Raw genomic sequence first — 18,734 nt, 5'->3', positions numbered from 1 at the left:
CAGTTAGGTTTTGTCATCACTACCTAGTGATTAGTTTTTTCTATAATGGGCTACTGTCACTTCAGCTTAATCTTAAAAAATGGTAGAAAATTGTTTATAGACACCTTAAGATTCTTCTTTAAGTTAGCAGTACTGTCAGAAAGACTGACATCATTTGTGACAAGAGGGAAAAGACCCAGTAAGATTAGTAGACATATTAGATTCTTCCAGTTATAAAAATTCATTACATACTGTAATGTATATCTTTTAAATGTCAGCCTATTTCAAATTATCCTGCTACTTACATATCTAACTCTCCTTTAGGAAGTTAGTATTATTGCATACTGCACCATGTCCCATTCACAACAAAACATTCAAGGACATATGAGACTTCCACTGGGATGTATTGTTCAGTAAAAAATAATCATTAGTTGAAAACAACTGCAACACTTGGTAATATACTGAAATTGTTCACAGCATTTACATTTAGTTCATCACAAAAAAATACAGCCACTTGAAGAAAGCAGCATTAATATCAGTACCACTGGAATAAAAGTTTTAAGATAAAAGTAAGTTGATTACAATGAGATATAAAATACAATCAAAGATCTAAAAGTAATCATTAATACTGGATACATATTAATGACTATAAGAATCTCAGGTGTTAACAGGACACATCAGGTCCTTCTTTTCTCTCATGCATGAAAAAGATGTCCTACTACATCATGCTACTTTTATGTAAAGTCGGTACTTTGGGTCTGCATCTACCAAACTAGTCTTTAGTTTAATGCCACAGGAGTTCCCCAACACAAATACTGCATACAGAGTGCCTACACTCTGTACAGAACTAAAGGTCCTTTGCAGCATTCATTAAGTCCAAAGACTAACACCCTCATAATCAAACATATTCAGAGTTATAGTACACTATGTAGTCTTTAATACGAATTAAATACATCTGTGGAATCTCATAAACAGAATTTAAATTTTTATCAGATTTTACAGATTTATGTAATTCATATTAAAGATTATGGTATGTTTTTTGGTAAATTTTTTATCTTATTTTATAGTTTAAATGAATTTTAGCTAAATTAATGTTTGGTTTTAATCGCTGAATAGCTGTCACAGTGCTTGGCATATATGCCTAAAATCTATAAATCAATCAATCAGTGTAATACTGCTATCTGATTCATTTAATAAACCCAAATGATAATACAGCTGTAAATTATTACTAAGACTGAAAGTTGTCATGGGTTAAAATCTAATATGAGGGTATTCAATCAAACTACAGACTTAACCATTGCATAGTAAATATGTGTAATTACTGCTGTACAAAACTTATCAAACCTATTTTAGTATAAAACATATAAAAACATACTACTGTATGAATTTTAGTAAAATACAGTTAACTAAGGCTCATTCTACAGGAAGACAATCAGTACTGTATATAAAATGTGCAGTTATATACTCTGGTTATTGCTAGCATACTTTTTCAATCAATGTTGATAGTATATTCTTGCTAAAGGTAATAATAAATACACTAATAATAATGATGAAGGTACCTAACACCATGAAATAAGATCCAAGATTTCTAAAACAAGTGGAGTGCAAAATGATGCATATTGCATTACAGTCTTATATAAATCAAACAGTTGTGCCTCTGTCTCCTGCAGCCTCTTTCCGTTATAACTCTTCTTTGAATATACATACCATAATTTTCATGTACTAGGTAAGTAAGGTTAGGAAGATATATTACAGATAGCCTATGAATGTAACTCTGATCATGTAATGTAAACATAGAAATGGGGAAAAATTTAAATCATACCTTGCCTTTTTACACGCAGCTTTTCTCTAAATTACTTAATTCCAAAAGAAGAAAATGGCAGCCCAGTCCTGTAATATATTCTACCAATAATGAAACATACTGAGTAAGAAGCAGATACATACTTTAGATGAGCACACAACAAACTGAGAATCAATATTGTTAGTATTAAGTCATACATCAATTAATATCAAATAATAAATAACAAATTATCACCTAACATTCAGTGAAGAACACAACTTGACATACAGGAAGTTAAAAAAGGTATAAACAAGACTCCCATCTGTGAGGTACTCGTTAAGGGCTAGTTGCATCATTAACAATGGCTGGAATCTATACTGCTGTCATAGTGGAGATTGGCAGCTCAGTGCCTATGGAAACTGTTTGTATTTTGGTAGTGTAGGCACTCATTATTCCATTTACCTGAATATAGTACTAGTATTCTGATTTCATGGTATGTACTGCAATATACATTACAAACATGATGCATGAAAATGCATGTGTGGATAACTTCTTCTGTATATACACCACACATGCTAAGACACAATACAGAATGGATTGTGCTAAACTAGAAAGTCCACAAAACTGTTAACATAGTAACTACATTTCTTGCACAGTAACTACATCACTTCACCTGTTGTTACACTGAAGTTACTTTATATACACAGAGGTGATATATACATTTACATAAACATCTTGATGAAATTGCCATATTTAGGAGGAATTTCAGTCATATAATTTAAAAATACTCTGTATCTGTGGCCATTCCACATTTTGAGTGAGGTAAATAAGTATTATGTGCACATTATTTATAGATCTTAAAGTAAATAAGTATTATCTGCATGCAGGCAGTCAGTCCCCGGTTTACAATGGTTTCGGCTTACAGCATTCCGAGGTTATGGCGCTTTTCAATTATATTCATCAGAAATTATTTTCAGGTTTACGACACTTACGATGCCGATCCGATGGAAGGAACATGACTCCAAAAAGGCAAAATAATATTTGAAGGCTCTTTGATGAAAAACACAATACAAATGCAGTTTACATAGTTTTCAACACAACCAAAGCATTAAAAATAAGGTTTGAAGTAAGGTTTCCTTAGGATTCTTGACGATTTTCGATGAGGTTCCAACTTACGACGTGTCTCAAGAACGGAACCCCCTTCCTAAACCAGGGACTGCCTGTATTATTCTTAGTTCCTCATGTACCTAAATTACAGTAATGATGCAACATACTATAAGTAATTTGACTTTAATAATCTTTTTCATTTCCTGCATGAAAATGGTTAAAAATTTTCCCATAACCTCTCATGGGATTTAAGGGGAAAGTGCAGTGATGATTTTGATGATTAACCATATACCTATACAATATTATAAAAACTAAATATAACTTTTTCGTGGTTATAATTCCTTGAAATTTCATTAATTATTGGGTCCAAGACAGGGCTTCAATTTATATAATTTGTTACTTTAATGCATGCATATATCCCGTTGTCATAAACCTCAACATAACTTGCTAGGCCTATCCCTTTGTAAAACTCATTTTCAAATTCAGCCATCTTTTCATCTCTTGAAGAAAACCACAGTAATAAATCATGTATTTTTTTCTTAAAAAATAGACTTTACTTGCTTTGATAACAGCCTTACATACTAACCAGGTGTTCTTGAGCACTCCAGATGCACAGAAAAAGGCATTTTTTACTTATAACTACAGTGTTAGTTTCTATCCTTATCATAGTAGACATCATCAAAAATGTTCTTCCAGTCTCACACATCAGGTAATATTGATGATAGGCCACATTAACCTGTTTCTTGATGAGGGTGACAAAAGTTTGTTATAGTGAGGTTTTAGAGGTAATTTTAATTATATGTTATTTTATAGGTTTATACCGACACCTTTTTTCTATAGGTGAGCGAGTCAGAGGCTTCTGACATGTCCAATTTAGCAGTTCTCTGGTATTATAGCAATATTTTACTAGAAATAGTGCTAAAGGAGACACATTTCACTGGGCGACACGGCTTCCTCGCCCAGAAATAGATTTTTCCTACTTCAAAATCCCCTAATTTGTCAGAAATTATGATATTAGAAGCAATTTACATTAGTAATTAGAATTACAAGTAATTCAACATGTGTCAAATGCATAAAATATAAACAAACTTTCATCTTTTTAATTATATCTAAAGGAAAAACTCATCTTAACATTCAAACTTTCCTCTATTTGTTGTCATTGCCCTATTTCTGCTGAAAAAGGTATTACAGGCCTTAAGTGTATTGCAAGTCACAAAAATGGTTTTTTAAATACACTTCTCATAAATACTGGCACGATTAATTTTTTGTCATGTATAATTAATAGAATAGATATTTAGTCATTTTTAGTAAGATTTTATTTTCCACTGACACTTTGTGTTGCCTTCAACCCCAACCTTTGTTATTGCAGGAGTTTAAAATAGTAAAGCTACAAAGGCTTTTGTATTAATTGAAAGGGTAGTTGGAACACAGCATTCTCCTATTTGGATGCCCATAGCCTCCTGGGATATTTTATCTTCAAGATAAAATTCCTCAAAGAAAAGTGGTGATTTCCTTTCCACAGTGGGATCTGTAATTTGGACCATAATTAGATAGGATCTTTGTAGACTGCCTTTCAGTTTATATGTCAGTGCAGAATTTCTGCCATCACCTTGAGTGCCCCATCTTTGGAAATAGTTATCGGATGCTAATTTTATATGGCACATCATCTATATACTACTAGTGAGGTTCCACTAGGTGACATTACCCCATAAAAATGACCTTTGGTTCCCTAAACTAACAAAACTTGTAACTCATCATCCAGCCAGAGTTCTATGCTGTCATGCTGATTGCAAAGTACTATGCACAACTGTTTCAACTTTTCTCCGATTCATTTGCATGAATTTATCTATCATTTTGTCAGTTCTTTACCATTACTGCTTTCTTTTTTCCTCTTAATAATAATACTTGTGTATATTAAAACATGTATTTTTGTAATTCAGTATGGCTATTTTTTCAGAATTTAGGCCATACACTTTTCTCTTACATTCAGAAATACATGTAATTTACAATGAATATTAATATTAAGCTTATTAGTGTTTTGTTTCGGAGAAAGATACTTTTGCTTTATTTTCCAGTTACTAAGGAAAACTTTTCATGAAGCTACAATGATTTCTCAGGTCCCAATATGTGTAGTTTTATCATCAATGTTTGTGAAATTTTTGTTACACTGCTGTATTATATTTCAAATTTGTTAACAATATAGACAGATTTAAAGTTTTCCCAGCATTTACCATGTATTTGGATTATGTTCTCTGAGTCTATGGGTAATGGAATTGTAAATTGGTAGGTTGGACTAGACTCATGAGTTGATGCAATTTTCATCTGCATTTGACTGATTGATTGATTAAGATATTTAGGTCTTGAGGACCATGCACTGGAATTAATTTGCATTTGAAAAACCGTTTGTTAAATCAGGGTTAAAACATTATTATTATATTATAAAGGATTATTTCATCCAGACCTCTGAGCCTAATGAAGGCTCACGTGCCCTTGTATATAAGCTACTCCTTTAAATTCAAGTGGGGGTTGCTACATAACTATAGGCCTCATGTGGTACTTGGCACCAAAGTTCTTTGAAGTGTTCCCTCATTCCTGAAAGCAATAACATTTTTTTTTCTCTGTACTACATCACATCCAATCTTTTCAGTTTCCTCTCACATGGCTGTTTAACGTCTTTAAGATTACCTTACTATGATTTTCATCTTTCATTTTGGCTTACAAAACAGATCCTTTAGATATTGCATGTCTTTCAAACCAGTTACTGACAGACTAATATTGTGTCTGCACAGTTGATGCAATTGTGTTGAATGGTAGTTATTATAGACTGTAATTCAGTTTCAAATCTCAAAGGTGAAACAATCAGTATGTGATCCATTAAAAACCCATGTCCTTATTTTACCACAATGCAGTTTTTAAAAAAATTATTAGTAACAATAATTAACACAATCACTTGATCCTAAGGCATCTTTCATCAATGAGACTACAGTAATTATTATATTAACCTTCAAACTTTTCTCATCTGATGAAGGTTCCTACCTGTAATTCCATTAATATATTGGACAGAGTTTCAACAAAAATTTCAGCCACACTTGTGGTAACATTCTGTAAATTTATTGACACCTCTGACCACTGTGACACAGCAGTGGACATTTGAAATCAATACAACCATGGTTGTATGTATAGTTTTAAGTTAAGGAATAAAAGGATGACTGTAAAACAAAGCTCTTACTGTAAATTCCTTTTATGTTAATTGCTGTATAAACATTTCTTAAGCCATTTTCCAAAATGCTGTTTGTGTATTTTTGCAAGCAGGTTTGGAGATTTCCTCAGATATTTGGTAATTACTCATGTTAATTTCTTTTAACGTAGTAGAATTTAAATATTTTGACTGTAAGCTGTCTTGAATTCCCATACCTACATTGGACTAACCTTTGCCCTGCATTTTATAGTTACACTTCTCAAAATCTAATATTCTTTATGTAAGTGCCCATAAGTGTGCAACAACAACAAAAATGTTTGCTCCATTTACTGAGAGTATATTCTTATTCACCAGTGGTGTAGCAATCTCATTTAACTTTTTTTTTTTTCCCTTACCGATTGGCCTTTCCCGTACCTATTTCACAGTTGTGTACTGTTAAAGTAAAAGAAGTATCCTGCCTCTTCTGATGGTCTGCCTTTCAACAAATCCTTTGCCTTCATCTATATTGTGCAATCAAGAATTTCTCTTAGTACTTACACCGTCTTGTTACATTTGATACACTGCACCGACTTCACCCTTAAACCCTAATTACAAAATCCACACAGTCATGTCCTTGACTGTAGACTTGGCCAAGGTTTATCACACTTTCATTTACAATTTTCTGCTTATGCAATCCTGAAAATTAATTTAAATTTGATTTACAGTCAGCAATTCAAGATAACCATCTTCAGTGATTGCCTAATTAAAACAAATTTGCTAAGTATGCTGCAATATTCAGCTAAGAGAGAAGTTAGTTTCCATAGAACATCCAATATATTGACAGTGTCAGGCCATTGCTAGTGTCTTTTGATAATTGTATGGCGAGTCATTATCTAAGAAATATAACAATGCTGTCTTTTAAGTGAAAACTTAACAACTGCATTGTGGTTTTTGAGGGTGCATGTAAGTTCACAACTGCTTGGCAGTCTGGAGAGCAATAATTCAATTTTTCCAGTTGAGAAAGTATCTTAAGTGGACATTGGAAAGTTTTAGTCTCATCCAGTATGGAACGTTGATGATAAAAACTTTGTTCATCAAAGCCAAAGACAGAAGGATCAAATGACCAACTTAAAAGGAATAATATGAAAGAGTCCTTCAAAGTAAGAAATATGAAAAAACTCTCCTTGGATAGAGTACCAAGTCTTGTGGTTGAAGCAGTACTAGTTAGGAGCCTTTCCTAGTCAGCTACTTTGCATTACCCAATCTGAGATCATTAGCAACCCTCCTCTGTGCCCTTGAAGTTCAGTTAGGTCATTTCTGTAATCACAAGTAAAGATTATATCTACTCAGAACTTGTATCCAATGCTGCCAGTTCACTCATTCTGAAAGAAAAGCCCAGTGGCTTTCCCAGCAAAGGAGTCCCAAAGAAGTATAACTGCAAGGGAAAAATAGCAGATCTTGACGTTACCCACTACCAGGGAAAAGACACAGATCTTGACGTTACCCACTACCAGGGAAAAGACACAGACTAGAAGAGTTCTCTGATAACATTCACTGGAGACAAGAGCAGAAGCCTTCTGATGATGATACTAATAACTATGCAAAGAAAAGCACATTACAGCACCTGCAATCAATGTATGAGTAGAGGTTTGATTTTTTCATTCCTTAAAATCAGTGGAGTAAACTGTTCATCTTTGCAAACCTTATTGAGGATTGGTAAGATGAATTACAGAGGTTAATTTGCTTACATCTATTTCAAACATAATTCTAACAGCATACAGAAATAAATGCATCCTTCCAGGAAAAAAATTAAATATATAATAGCACAGATATACTACGAAAATACAGAGAAACCTACTCCTGCATGATGTGAACATTACATATAAACTCTTCTAGTGGTAAAGCTTTCAGAATCCTATCCAGTACGTACTTCCATAGTGAATACTATATTCTGCGAACATCAACAACCACAAAACTGAATTCAAGAAATGCAGGTATTTCAACGACTAGAATCCTTCAATTACTTTTGACCACATTCACTTTGGATGCACAATTATACCAACATTTACGGCTTTATACACAATAAATATGTATTTGTACATTTGCTTTGAGTGTCAACACAGTATTTTATATACATAAATGTACAGAAATTCATCCACAATTTAATATTTAAATGTACACAAGCTTTCATTGTATTTTAACAACTTTTCCAGCTTATATCAATGAAATAATTTTACTTAGTGATATCACATACACTTACATTCAAGTTAGTTGTCGTCACACAACTAATTAAATAGTATTCCAAAAACATTATAGGTCTTTTGTTTTTATTAATGCTATAAATATGACCTAAGAACAGAATAGTAAAAATGCTGTGAAGTTAAGGAAAAATGCTGTACTTTGCATCTTACAATTTCACCCGGAGTCAGCTGACTAAAAAATTGCAATTGAAGTGTCAAAGTATTACATACAAAGAACGAACATTAAAAAGGTAAGTTTTGCCATTCTTCAATACTTTATATGGTGGAACATAAAAGAAAATAAACATATAAAAAATATCAATTTCTTGAAAAGAATGTACACTTTATAACTATATTCAATATAAAAAATATTTACCCGAGTTCACTGTGCTAGCTATAGAGCAATTTGTGTAAAATTTCATATGACGCATTGATGATTCCCCACGAAACAAGGGCACGGCTATAATTGACATGAGCTCCGCTGAAAAGCCGACTTAAACGACTCCCTCGCGATCGATAAACATCATAGAAAGTTTCACGCATGGATATGAAAGGGCCACCCACCTGAAAAAAAAAAGGTGCACTCTCATAATCCATACATAAACAGAATATGAATCAGTACCAATGGAACTTAAAGGTTCCAGGTTTTATCAAAGAAAATGTCTTGTACAAACCCATCAGTCATAACTGGTAGGCTTATTTCACAGTGTGGAAAGTAAGGGCTATTACTTTTAAGTGCAATAAAATGCATACATAGCAAAACTATATGGAGAAGGACTCTGTACTGTACATGGTTTAGTGTTTATTATTTGTATGGTGTTTTTATGTTGCATGGAACCATAGTTATTGAGCAATGGGACCAATGGCTTTATGTGACTTCTGAACAACGTCGAGTGTGTACTTCTGTCACCAGAAATACACATCTCTCACCCCTCAGTGGAATGCCAGAGAATCGAACTCACAGCCAACGAGGTGCCACAGCAACACCATATCAAACACATCACTGAGGCGCTAGTTTAGTGTTTAGAAACCTATTAAGTTTGTGAAATAGAATTCAGTTACACAAAGTAAAGCAATTTAAAGTTTTGGTTAACTTTATTAAATTCTAAAGCAGGTTTTCATGTGGAAAAACCTATTTTTGGTAGTCACTGAGTCCTAAAAGAAAATTCTGTGCGCGCTACTGTGCAAAGTTTTGCTTACAGTGAAATAGCTAGTTTATTCAAATTAATGGCTATGGCAAAAAAAAAGAAAAGAAAAAAAAAAACGCAGGTTTAAAGCTACAAAGCATAAAGGATAACTTATAACTGCATAGCAAAATTGTGCATGGGTGGCTGATGGTGAGGGAGCTGAGGTTGGTAAAATCAGTGAACCAAAGAAAATATAGCTCACTATGATAAATGTGATAGGCCTGGCCTAGTACCTTCACTATACTGAAATTACATGAGAAAAATAACAAAAGCTGAAAAAATATACAATCAAGAGCTTTTATATAGAAGAGTTTAGATAAAAACATATGAATGATACACACTTGCACTCACTCTGAAAAGCTGCAAGACATGGCAGATTAAAAACAATGAAATGTGATAAAAATCAGACCTACACAAGAGACCTGTTACAGAGGTTTCAGACTGGACAAAAGTCAGTTTCAATCAATTTTTCTGTTTGATAAACAAACTTACCTGTGTCTGTTGATGGGCCTTTATACATTGACAGGATACATGACAGTTGATATAAATGCACCTAAAAATGCACCAGACACAAAATCTCTTAGGATATGCGCCCACCATGCATCGTCAGGGGTGGGTATTCGTTCTTTGATTTCAGTCCGCAGGCCAAAGAAAAGAATGTTGCTTGGTCCATTTCGTAATAATATTGAGAACAATCCCCTGTAGTATTCTGCGAGCCCAAATTTCCTTAACTCGCGGGCACAATGTAAACTATTTCTGGAGAAAAGATACTTTTTTATTATCATAAATTTTAAAATTAGAATAATTTGTGGTTCATCTTTTACCATTTTTAGTTGAATTTTAAAGCCCATAATGCAAAACTTTATAACTGATCAATTATAAAAAAAATAAAAAAAATAGAGAATAATTTACTTACCGGTATTTACCATGAAACTTTTTGTCCTGTAGCACGGTCTGGATTCTTTCAAAAGGGCAGAGAATAGCTTCGGTGCACCCAGCTAAGGTAGCTGCTATCGCCAGAGTTGCACCTAAAATTCATTTTAAGGTTTTTTACTTTCAGCATTCATGAAACTTAAAACACCATTAAATATTTTAGTAGAAATGTTTTAAAAAAGCCTGTGCAGATATAACTTCAGGAGCAACGATATCAATTCTACTTAAAAAAATGAAAAGCCAAGTTTTTCAAGTAATATATAATAAACTTTCAAGTCCAACTTTTAAGTTGGAAAGAAAATTAACTTGGTCAGAAGACTAACACTCATTACTGTACATTAATAACACTATAAGAACTTAAAATTGGTCTTTAAAAGCTGGCAGTGACAAGCAGACAATGGTAAAAATGAACAACTTTAAGCATGCAAAATTTTTTTTTTACTTATATATAAATTTTTTTTTTCAAAAAACCAGACCAAAATTGACTGATGTAAGAATATTTGGATATTTAAAATCTTGGCTGTCACGTTTCCTGTAGACTGATAAGGAAATCACTCACTTTGCATGCAATTGCAGGACTTTTTGAAATCTAAAATGAAACTGCAAGCATTCTCATATTAATATTTGGGCCTTAAACCAAAAAAGTGGATGAGAACCTTAATAACCTTTAAAATCATCTCTTCTCATTGGCTTTTGCAAGAATTCTCGTTTGGCTTTTCCAAGAATTTTGAAGACTGAAACAATATAGAACTGATTTTTTTTTTTTTAAATGCAAAAATTAGGTTAGATTCCACAAACATTAAATCTTAGTTTATTTCCAGAACTATACTTACTAATCCTAAAAGACCACAAAATTATCTAAAAACAAATCATGTAAGAAGGGACTATACTACTAATCACTAATAACACAATGGCTATGGGTAACTTTATGCACTCCAGTATCGAGAATTTGATATCTTGCTATTTAGAGCCAAAACATTATCATGAAAGAAACAAACCAGTAGTGTATTACAAATTTCAATAGTAATTCATAGTGCGCAAACCATATGTTTAGTCTTGAAAGTCTAAATATGACAAGTAGTCAAGCTAAACTATTTTTATAACATTACTGTACTATTCTATTAGTTGTTTTAACTTAACTCTGCTGTGTATGAAATCTAAATTGACCCATGCAAAAAATTATGAAGACTCCCTAATTACTAATGAAATTTTAACTTTTATTTAAAGCTTATTCACAAACTGATGAGGCTGGCTGAAATTAGTTGACCATACTTTGTATTAATAATGATAATAATGCTAACGACTGTCTTAGCCCTGTTTTCTTGTGCTACTCCATTTCACTTTTGTAAACTTCTGCAGTGACTCATAGCATATGCAGTATACATATAACATATACAGTATACATTAGCCTGAGAGCAAGTGGCAAATACATATCTATAAACCAACTTGATACTAATCCTCGTTCACACTGCAATTCCAGGAGAATAAATTTTACTGTCATTATCTGCCATGAATATGAGTCATAGCCACAAAGCCAGTCAATCATCTTCATGGATAGACAAACCTACATTTTAAAAAAAATGAGGTTCAGGAATACTTATGCAAAAACATATGATTTTTGACTAACTAGTAAAAGTGAACTAGCCGAAGTGTGCTTACTCTCCACAACCATTCTTAGTTAGCAACAGATGTCTGCTCCTACTAACACTCTCTGTGCAACTGAGATTCTTAAAATAGACATCTGCCAAAGGGAAAAAAAGTTGCAGATTAACTCACTATCTTGATTCAAATCTCCAGTGCTTTACAAAAAAAAAAAAAAAAAACATGGAAGTGCAGTCACCAGTCTTGTACTCCTTATTAAATCTTTGATACCCATGTGCTTCTAACTAACTCCTCTCCATAAAGAGTACAAACAGCAAAAGCCACCAAGTAATATCAGAGTGCTTGTTCATGTAATTAACGAAAAATTAGACATTTAAAACTCAGCTGTTAATACACTTGATTTTCATGCTATAGTGAGCTACTTACACCTTAGTAAAATTATAGCTAGTATTTATATTTAAAAATGTAAAATTACTTTTATAAGGCTTGACTTCTGAAACTGTAACCAACTAATGCTTTGGGACAGGATAACCGCTTTATTTCATGTATGATAAAAGATATTTGAACATAAAATCATGAACATGCAAATAAGGAGCAATAAAAAAAATCAATCCAACTACATGCACTTCAAATTTTCAATACAGGAGTGCACTTGCATATTACCCAGTGTATATTACCATCAGAGATTTGCGGGTGATAATACTTCAACAACCGGCTGTACTGATCAAACATGCCAAACATAATAGAGGTAGAGACTGTTTTCTGACACAGAGGGGGTAGAATGCCTCTATACAAGTTTTTCATCCCTTCTTTTTTCAGCTGCTTGACAGCCTGAGATGTCGATATACCATGCAGCATCTGGAAAATATATGTACAGTCATTCTACAATAATTACCTGTTTTTAACTCTGAAACATTGAATCCATTATCCTGAAAGACAAAAAAATCCATTCCCTTTAAAAATTATAGAATTCATTTCCTTGAAAAACAAGGTTTCTACTATAAAATAAATTTCTCTCAAATTCAATTACACAATCAGTCTTACTCGAAGCATATCACCTCTGTTCAAACTAACTTGATATACCTGGACAACAGAATATGCAAAGCAAACACTCCACTGGCCCAGATGGAGGCATCATTCCTCCATGCTAACCTGCACTTTATGGTAAATACACTGTCTGTTTGTGTGATTACACTCATTTTAATTATAAGAAAAGACCCTTTCATCCCATTCTTGGGTATTTTGGTACAACCAATATCCTTGGAACCCATTCTCTAAGACAGTGAAACTAATCAAATGCACCCTGTGATGGTGAGTTGTATGTGGATGACACATCTGAGATATACTAACTTTCTTTGTTGTTTCTTTGAACACCTTTGATAAGAAAGTGCTTCCAACTGGTTCACTACCCATGATACCACATACAATCAAATACAAATTAGGGGCTCACCTCAGGCTTTTGTCTAAAGATTGCTTTCATATCATATGGAAAATGAGGGGGGGGACTTCATTTGACAATATGAAGAACTAGGTATTGCCAAGAATTAGGTATTGCCTGAGTTACATTGCACTGGTTTATTTTATCTGCTGGGATTCTTTGGCCAAAGCAGGTGCCCAAATTTACCCTCGTACTACGATAAAGTTTGAGGAAACTTGAGATATTCACACAAAATCTATTTCAATTTCTAATCCTAGAAAATTCTGACATTCACATGTAGACAATGGAGAATAAGAAAAACAGTAGACATGTGCATGGCTAGGTTATAACTATTTTGCATGAGATCAAGAAAAAAAGTGAGGAAAATCACAATTAACAAAGTATTTTGTCTATATTTCTGTATGAAGGGAATTTACACTCTTTTTGTACATCTACATTTAACAATTTAAAAAATACCATTGGGACAAGTTTAATAATATTAAAAAAATCCAAGTGCCGTACCTGCCGAAACATAAGTTTATTCATCGGAAATGTGACTGTAATGTTGATGAAGGCAGCACCCCAACCGCAGACAAACTCTCTTGCATCTTCAGATAGAGGGGGACTTACTGAAACAGCTGTTTTGCTAGCAACTAATAAAACAGATGGAGATGCATTAGGAGATCCATGCTGGTCTGCCATGGTTACACCTGGTGTCGTCATAACAGGCGATGTAACACTTGGATTCTGCAAAACTGACCCAATGTTCGGAGTCAGGGTAACACTACTGTGATCTCGTCCAACTACATTCATACCCTGTTCAGAAAAAAATATTACATTTATCTTTACCTTATCGAAATACTTAATCTCAGTAGTACATATTTACAGTTGAAAAGAAAACCGTATTTACCAATCACAAAGCCTTTCTTCCTCTAATATGAGGATGCTGAAGTGATAATGTTCAAAACTGTCATAATTATCTAAGGACAGACAACAAATGCTATATACTTTCCTTTCTATCTACGAACAGTTGCAGCAACCACAACCACCACTATACTTTCTACCTAAAAATAGTTGAAGCAGCCAGACTAACTTACCATTGTCAAGGATTTTCTCCATGCCAGTCTCCTCCTCAAATCTCCATAACAATGGCTGAAAAGAAACAAATGTTGTATGTACTACATGCTTGGATTATATTAATATATATAATATGTATGCTCATTCGTGCAATACTTGATGCTCGTAACCTATACAATTCTATGTATTTCCAGCTGCTAAATATAAAAATGGGTTCATCCTGCATCTTGTGAGAGCTTTAGAAAGCAATTTTGCTGGTTTAACAATAGTAATGCCCCACTGATTATACACTATAAAAGTGTTCATGTCAATAAGGATTATACACAGTAATTAATAATATTCCACTTTTTAATATATAAAGCTTGTTCACTTATTCAACTAGTACTACTCCAAATTAAGTTGTGGAGTTGCTTTGTTATTATTAGCAACATATGACAATACAGTATGAAAGTAATGCAACTCCTGTTACAGTTATCCTCCCTCCCTCCTCAAATGCAAATTTACATGGCAGCCAGTATTAACCGAGATGCAGGATGAATCAGTAATTAGCCTAGTGCAGTCAGAGGGGGGAAGATGCCTCATTCCAATAAAACTAAGACCTTGCATATTAATCAGCAAAACCTGAGCCATGCTCTCACTCCATGATACTTTCTAATATGTTTGCTGAAATTCCACAATAGCTGTTCCTGTTGATCCTCTGCTTCTGAGACATAAGATCACATACTTCACAAACCAAAGGACACTATAAAATGGCATCAATAAAATACACAAACAGAATAACATGTCTATCAGTTCTGATAATCATGAAAATCTGATAAAATTGCAAGGGAATACGGGACCATAACCACATTATCCTTGGTAAACTTGCTTCCAGTCATAACTGATTCATTGTAGATACACTACAATCCATGATGCTCAGCAATATCAATTTCAGTCACTGTCAATTGCTTATTGTGTCAACACTAAGTTCTGTGCTAAGTTCTCAGAGTAATCGGCTGTCTCATGACCAATGTGTTTTTAAATTCCATGTCTCTCAATCTCACTGTGTAATATTTCCATATCATTTGCAATTAAGTGATTAACTGTCCTATTGTTATTAAAGTAAAATGCCTTGCTTTAGATTACATTTCCTTCAACCACTGTTATACAATACAGCCTTTTACAGTAATGTACACCTTTTATAAATACGTATGGGACTAAACTGGATGTTTTTCATAAATAATTTTTATGTATGTTTAAAAAGTAACCTTCTAAACTAAAACACTCTCATTACATACTTGGATAAAGGTTAGTTTATATATATGGTTAGGTGTTAAGTTGGGATAGGAACCTGATGGTAGTAGAGTATTTGGAATACTTCCATAAAGTCTTTGATCAAAAAGTGAATGCTTATATAAAGTCTTGGTAAATACAGGCAGTATTATAGATTAGGTCCATGGCTTTGAAAACTCGTACTTTGGCTAGCTTGATAGGTCTTTGCCACCCAACCGATTCTGTTAACTTGTTGGGCAACCTAGATCCCAAAGTGCCCATTAAAGTGAGAGACCATTGTACTTAAGTAAGACACCAGTGTACCTAATGCTGCTACTGAAAGGAGTCATGAAAGCTATTGAACAGCTGAGCAACCATAAGACCAAGGCAAAAAGAGTCCAGGGGCCTACAAATTTTCGGATCACCTGAAGATTAGCGACCCCTAATACCTCTCCTGAAGAAAATCGACCCCAATATTTTCCTCCTGAAGAAAAGTGACCCCAATATTTTCCACCTGAAGATAAACGACCCCTGCTTGTTGGTGTCTCCAATTTTCAGGTGACCCACTTTAGCTCATAATATGATAGAATATTGTCTTGCAATTTCAGTACAAAAATAATCAAACCTACTGTAACCCCTGTGGGTAGCGCGCGCAGCGCAACATTACCTCTTGCCAGAACATACCGAGCTTGCCAAGAATCTTTAAATATGCGGATAAGGCGCGAAGCGCCGTTCCGCCATGGCCTTACTGTAACCCCTGTTAATTCCCCACCTTAAGAAAAGCAACCCCAATATTTTCCACCTGAAGAAAAGCGACCCCAGCATGTGTTGGGGTCGCTTTTCTTCAGGTGATCCAAATTTTCTACTGTAGAATGAGAAAGGAAGCATGTTAAGTCATGATTCTACCTTGATACCTAAAACTTCAGTTTTAGGTATCAAGGTAGATACAGGTTTCTCGTTCACAAAATCACTGGAGATTTCAATCAGTGGACACGGGGTCAGAAGGGTCACATTCTAATTGGATAAGTAACTGAGCACATGATTCCAGTCTTCCCAGGAAGGCTGGAACCATTCCCAAAGGTGAATTAAACTTCCTTAACCTTACAGACAAAATGAGGGAGTTGTACTCATACCTATGGGGAAGTAAAACAAAAGGATTCCTGACAGATCACCTATTCCTGAAGTCATGTTAATACAGCGCAAATAGGATATACTAGAGGATATTTTGCGCATAAATTCAAAGACTTTAAGATGAAGAATAAGACTGCTTTTAGTTATATAAAAATAATTAAAAGCAAATCAAATTATAGTCATTTTCCAAAGAAAAGCCGAATAGTTTTCGAGCAAGAGGAATTCAATCAACACCTAAAATCCCCCGTCTTTTTAAGGTAGGCCTATTTCGGGTTTTTCTAGTGAGATGTCTGAGAATCATATAGGGTAGGGTATTTTAATGATATTGTTAAATATATATAGCTAGTATAGCCAAGATCTACACAAAAACTTTACATACTACTCTATATCCTACACTTTGGGTGACAACATGGCCTGATTCTCTATAAGATAAACAGGTTATACAAACAGACTAGGCCTATGCTGATTAAAGGTAGGTGGTACCTAGTATATAGAGGCCTAGCTACACAATTATATCAAGATGTATTATGAAATATCCTAGTACCCTAATTCAGTACAAACTAAATAAATTGATCATGTCACTGTTTGAAAAATACATGATAAGGTTACTTACTACTCAAACGATCAGTTAGCTGTTGGGTGAATAATAAAAATTGTCATGCTTAGCTTTCAAACTTGGGCATATTGATGTTACCCGTTACACTCTACTTAGAACAATAAGTATCCCTATATCCCTATCGTGTAATCATAGAAAGGCGTCAAATTCAAAGACTATTCGTTAGACCTTGTCGATGACTAGGGTAAAAAACCGCATGGTACAGGGGTGGACCATGTACGATCAATGTGTACAACCCCAAGAAAATTACATCATAACGCGTCCTGACACTGGAGTAGAGGTCTTTAGCTCCGTTTCTCACCAACAACAAGTCGCGTCTGATGCCCATCTCTGATGTCAGGACGCGTTATAATGTACTTTTTTGGGGGCTGTACACATTGATCGTACATGGTCCACCCCTGTACCATGCGGTTTTTTACCCTATACTCAGTTTTTTCCCATCTGTCCACCTGCCTGTGGTGTTTGCGTATGGTAACACTGCGTCCGGGGCTTTATAGTAGTTACATTCAGCTTACACTCAACAATAATAATAATATCCTAGCTACCTATTTCGAATGTTAACGGTGTAATTCGCATACAGTAAACTATTAAAACATGTTTCAGTTGCAAATGTACAACCAGATATAGTTTTATTTATTTAAAACTTACACATAGGCTAGCTAGGTAGTGTAACTATTTAAAGTCTGGAATGCAGTGTTACGATGCGCGACCACCACAGGCGGATGGACAGATGGAAAAAAACAGAGTAGGTATACCTAGTACTATATTTCCACTATATAGCTAGGTAGTCAGAAGTTCACCTCAAACATTGTTGTAGACTACAATAGGCCTACACCACTTTACCTAGCTTAACCTAAAACGAAAAATGGTGTCGTTAGGCTACATTAAGACAACACAGGAAAAGTCTGTAAATGTAAGATGAACAATAAATTTATTTTAATGTGTGAAAATGAATTTCTAAGAGGTCACACCCACCTAGTAGGTAGGTACCTATTGCCTACACTTTCTTCACCAGTAAAATTTGACCTGACCTTTTGTGTGACACCACCCCACACTACCTACCTACTAAGTAGTAGCTAGCAAAAGAACCATAGAAGCAAGATCGGTTTTAAGAATTTTTCAAATAAAAGGTGAAAGGTTTGTTAAGAGGTCATTTTACATGTTCCTGCTGAAATTTACATTGAAAACTGACCATTTTAAACACCATAGCTACGTACTTTAAATCTGGACCAATTC

General features: G+C 34.2%; 1 protein-coding gene across 1 annotated transcript; it reads right to left on the bottom strand.

Annotated features, from left to right (window-relative positions):
- Positions 1–7,779: 7,779 nt before the first annotated feature.
- Positions 7,780–18,734, bottom strand: LOC135208726 (mitochondrial nicotinamide adenine dinucleotide transporter SLC25A51-like). The gene is given in 8 exon segments (XM_064241214.1): positions 7,780–8,848; positions 9,964–9,989; positions 9,992–10,227; positions 10,388–10,499; positions 12,684–12,864; positions 13,946–14,239; positions 14,521–14,575; positions 18,716–18,734. Coding segments are annotated over 7 exon segments (1,026 nt in total). The 5' UTR covers positions 14,524–14,575; positions 18,716–18,734; the 3' UTR covers positions 7,780–8,674.

This window comes from Macrobrachium nipponense, chromosome 35, assembly GCF_015104395.2.
Source record: "Macrobrachium nipponense isolate FS-2020 chromosome 35, ASM1510439v2, whole genome shotgun sequence".
Classification (NCBI taxonomy): domain Eukaryota; kingdom Metazoa; phylum Arthropoda; class Malacostraca; order Decapoda; family Palaemonidae; genus Macrobrachium; species Macrobrachium nipponense.
The sequence above is the reverse complement of the archived record's forward strand: the minus strand, read 5'-3'. Positions and strand labels throughout refer to the sequence as shown.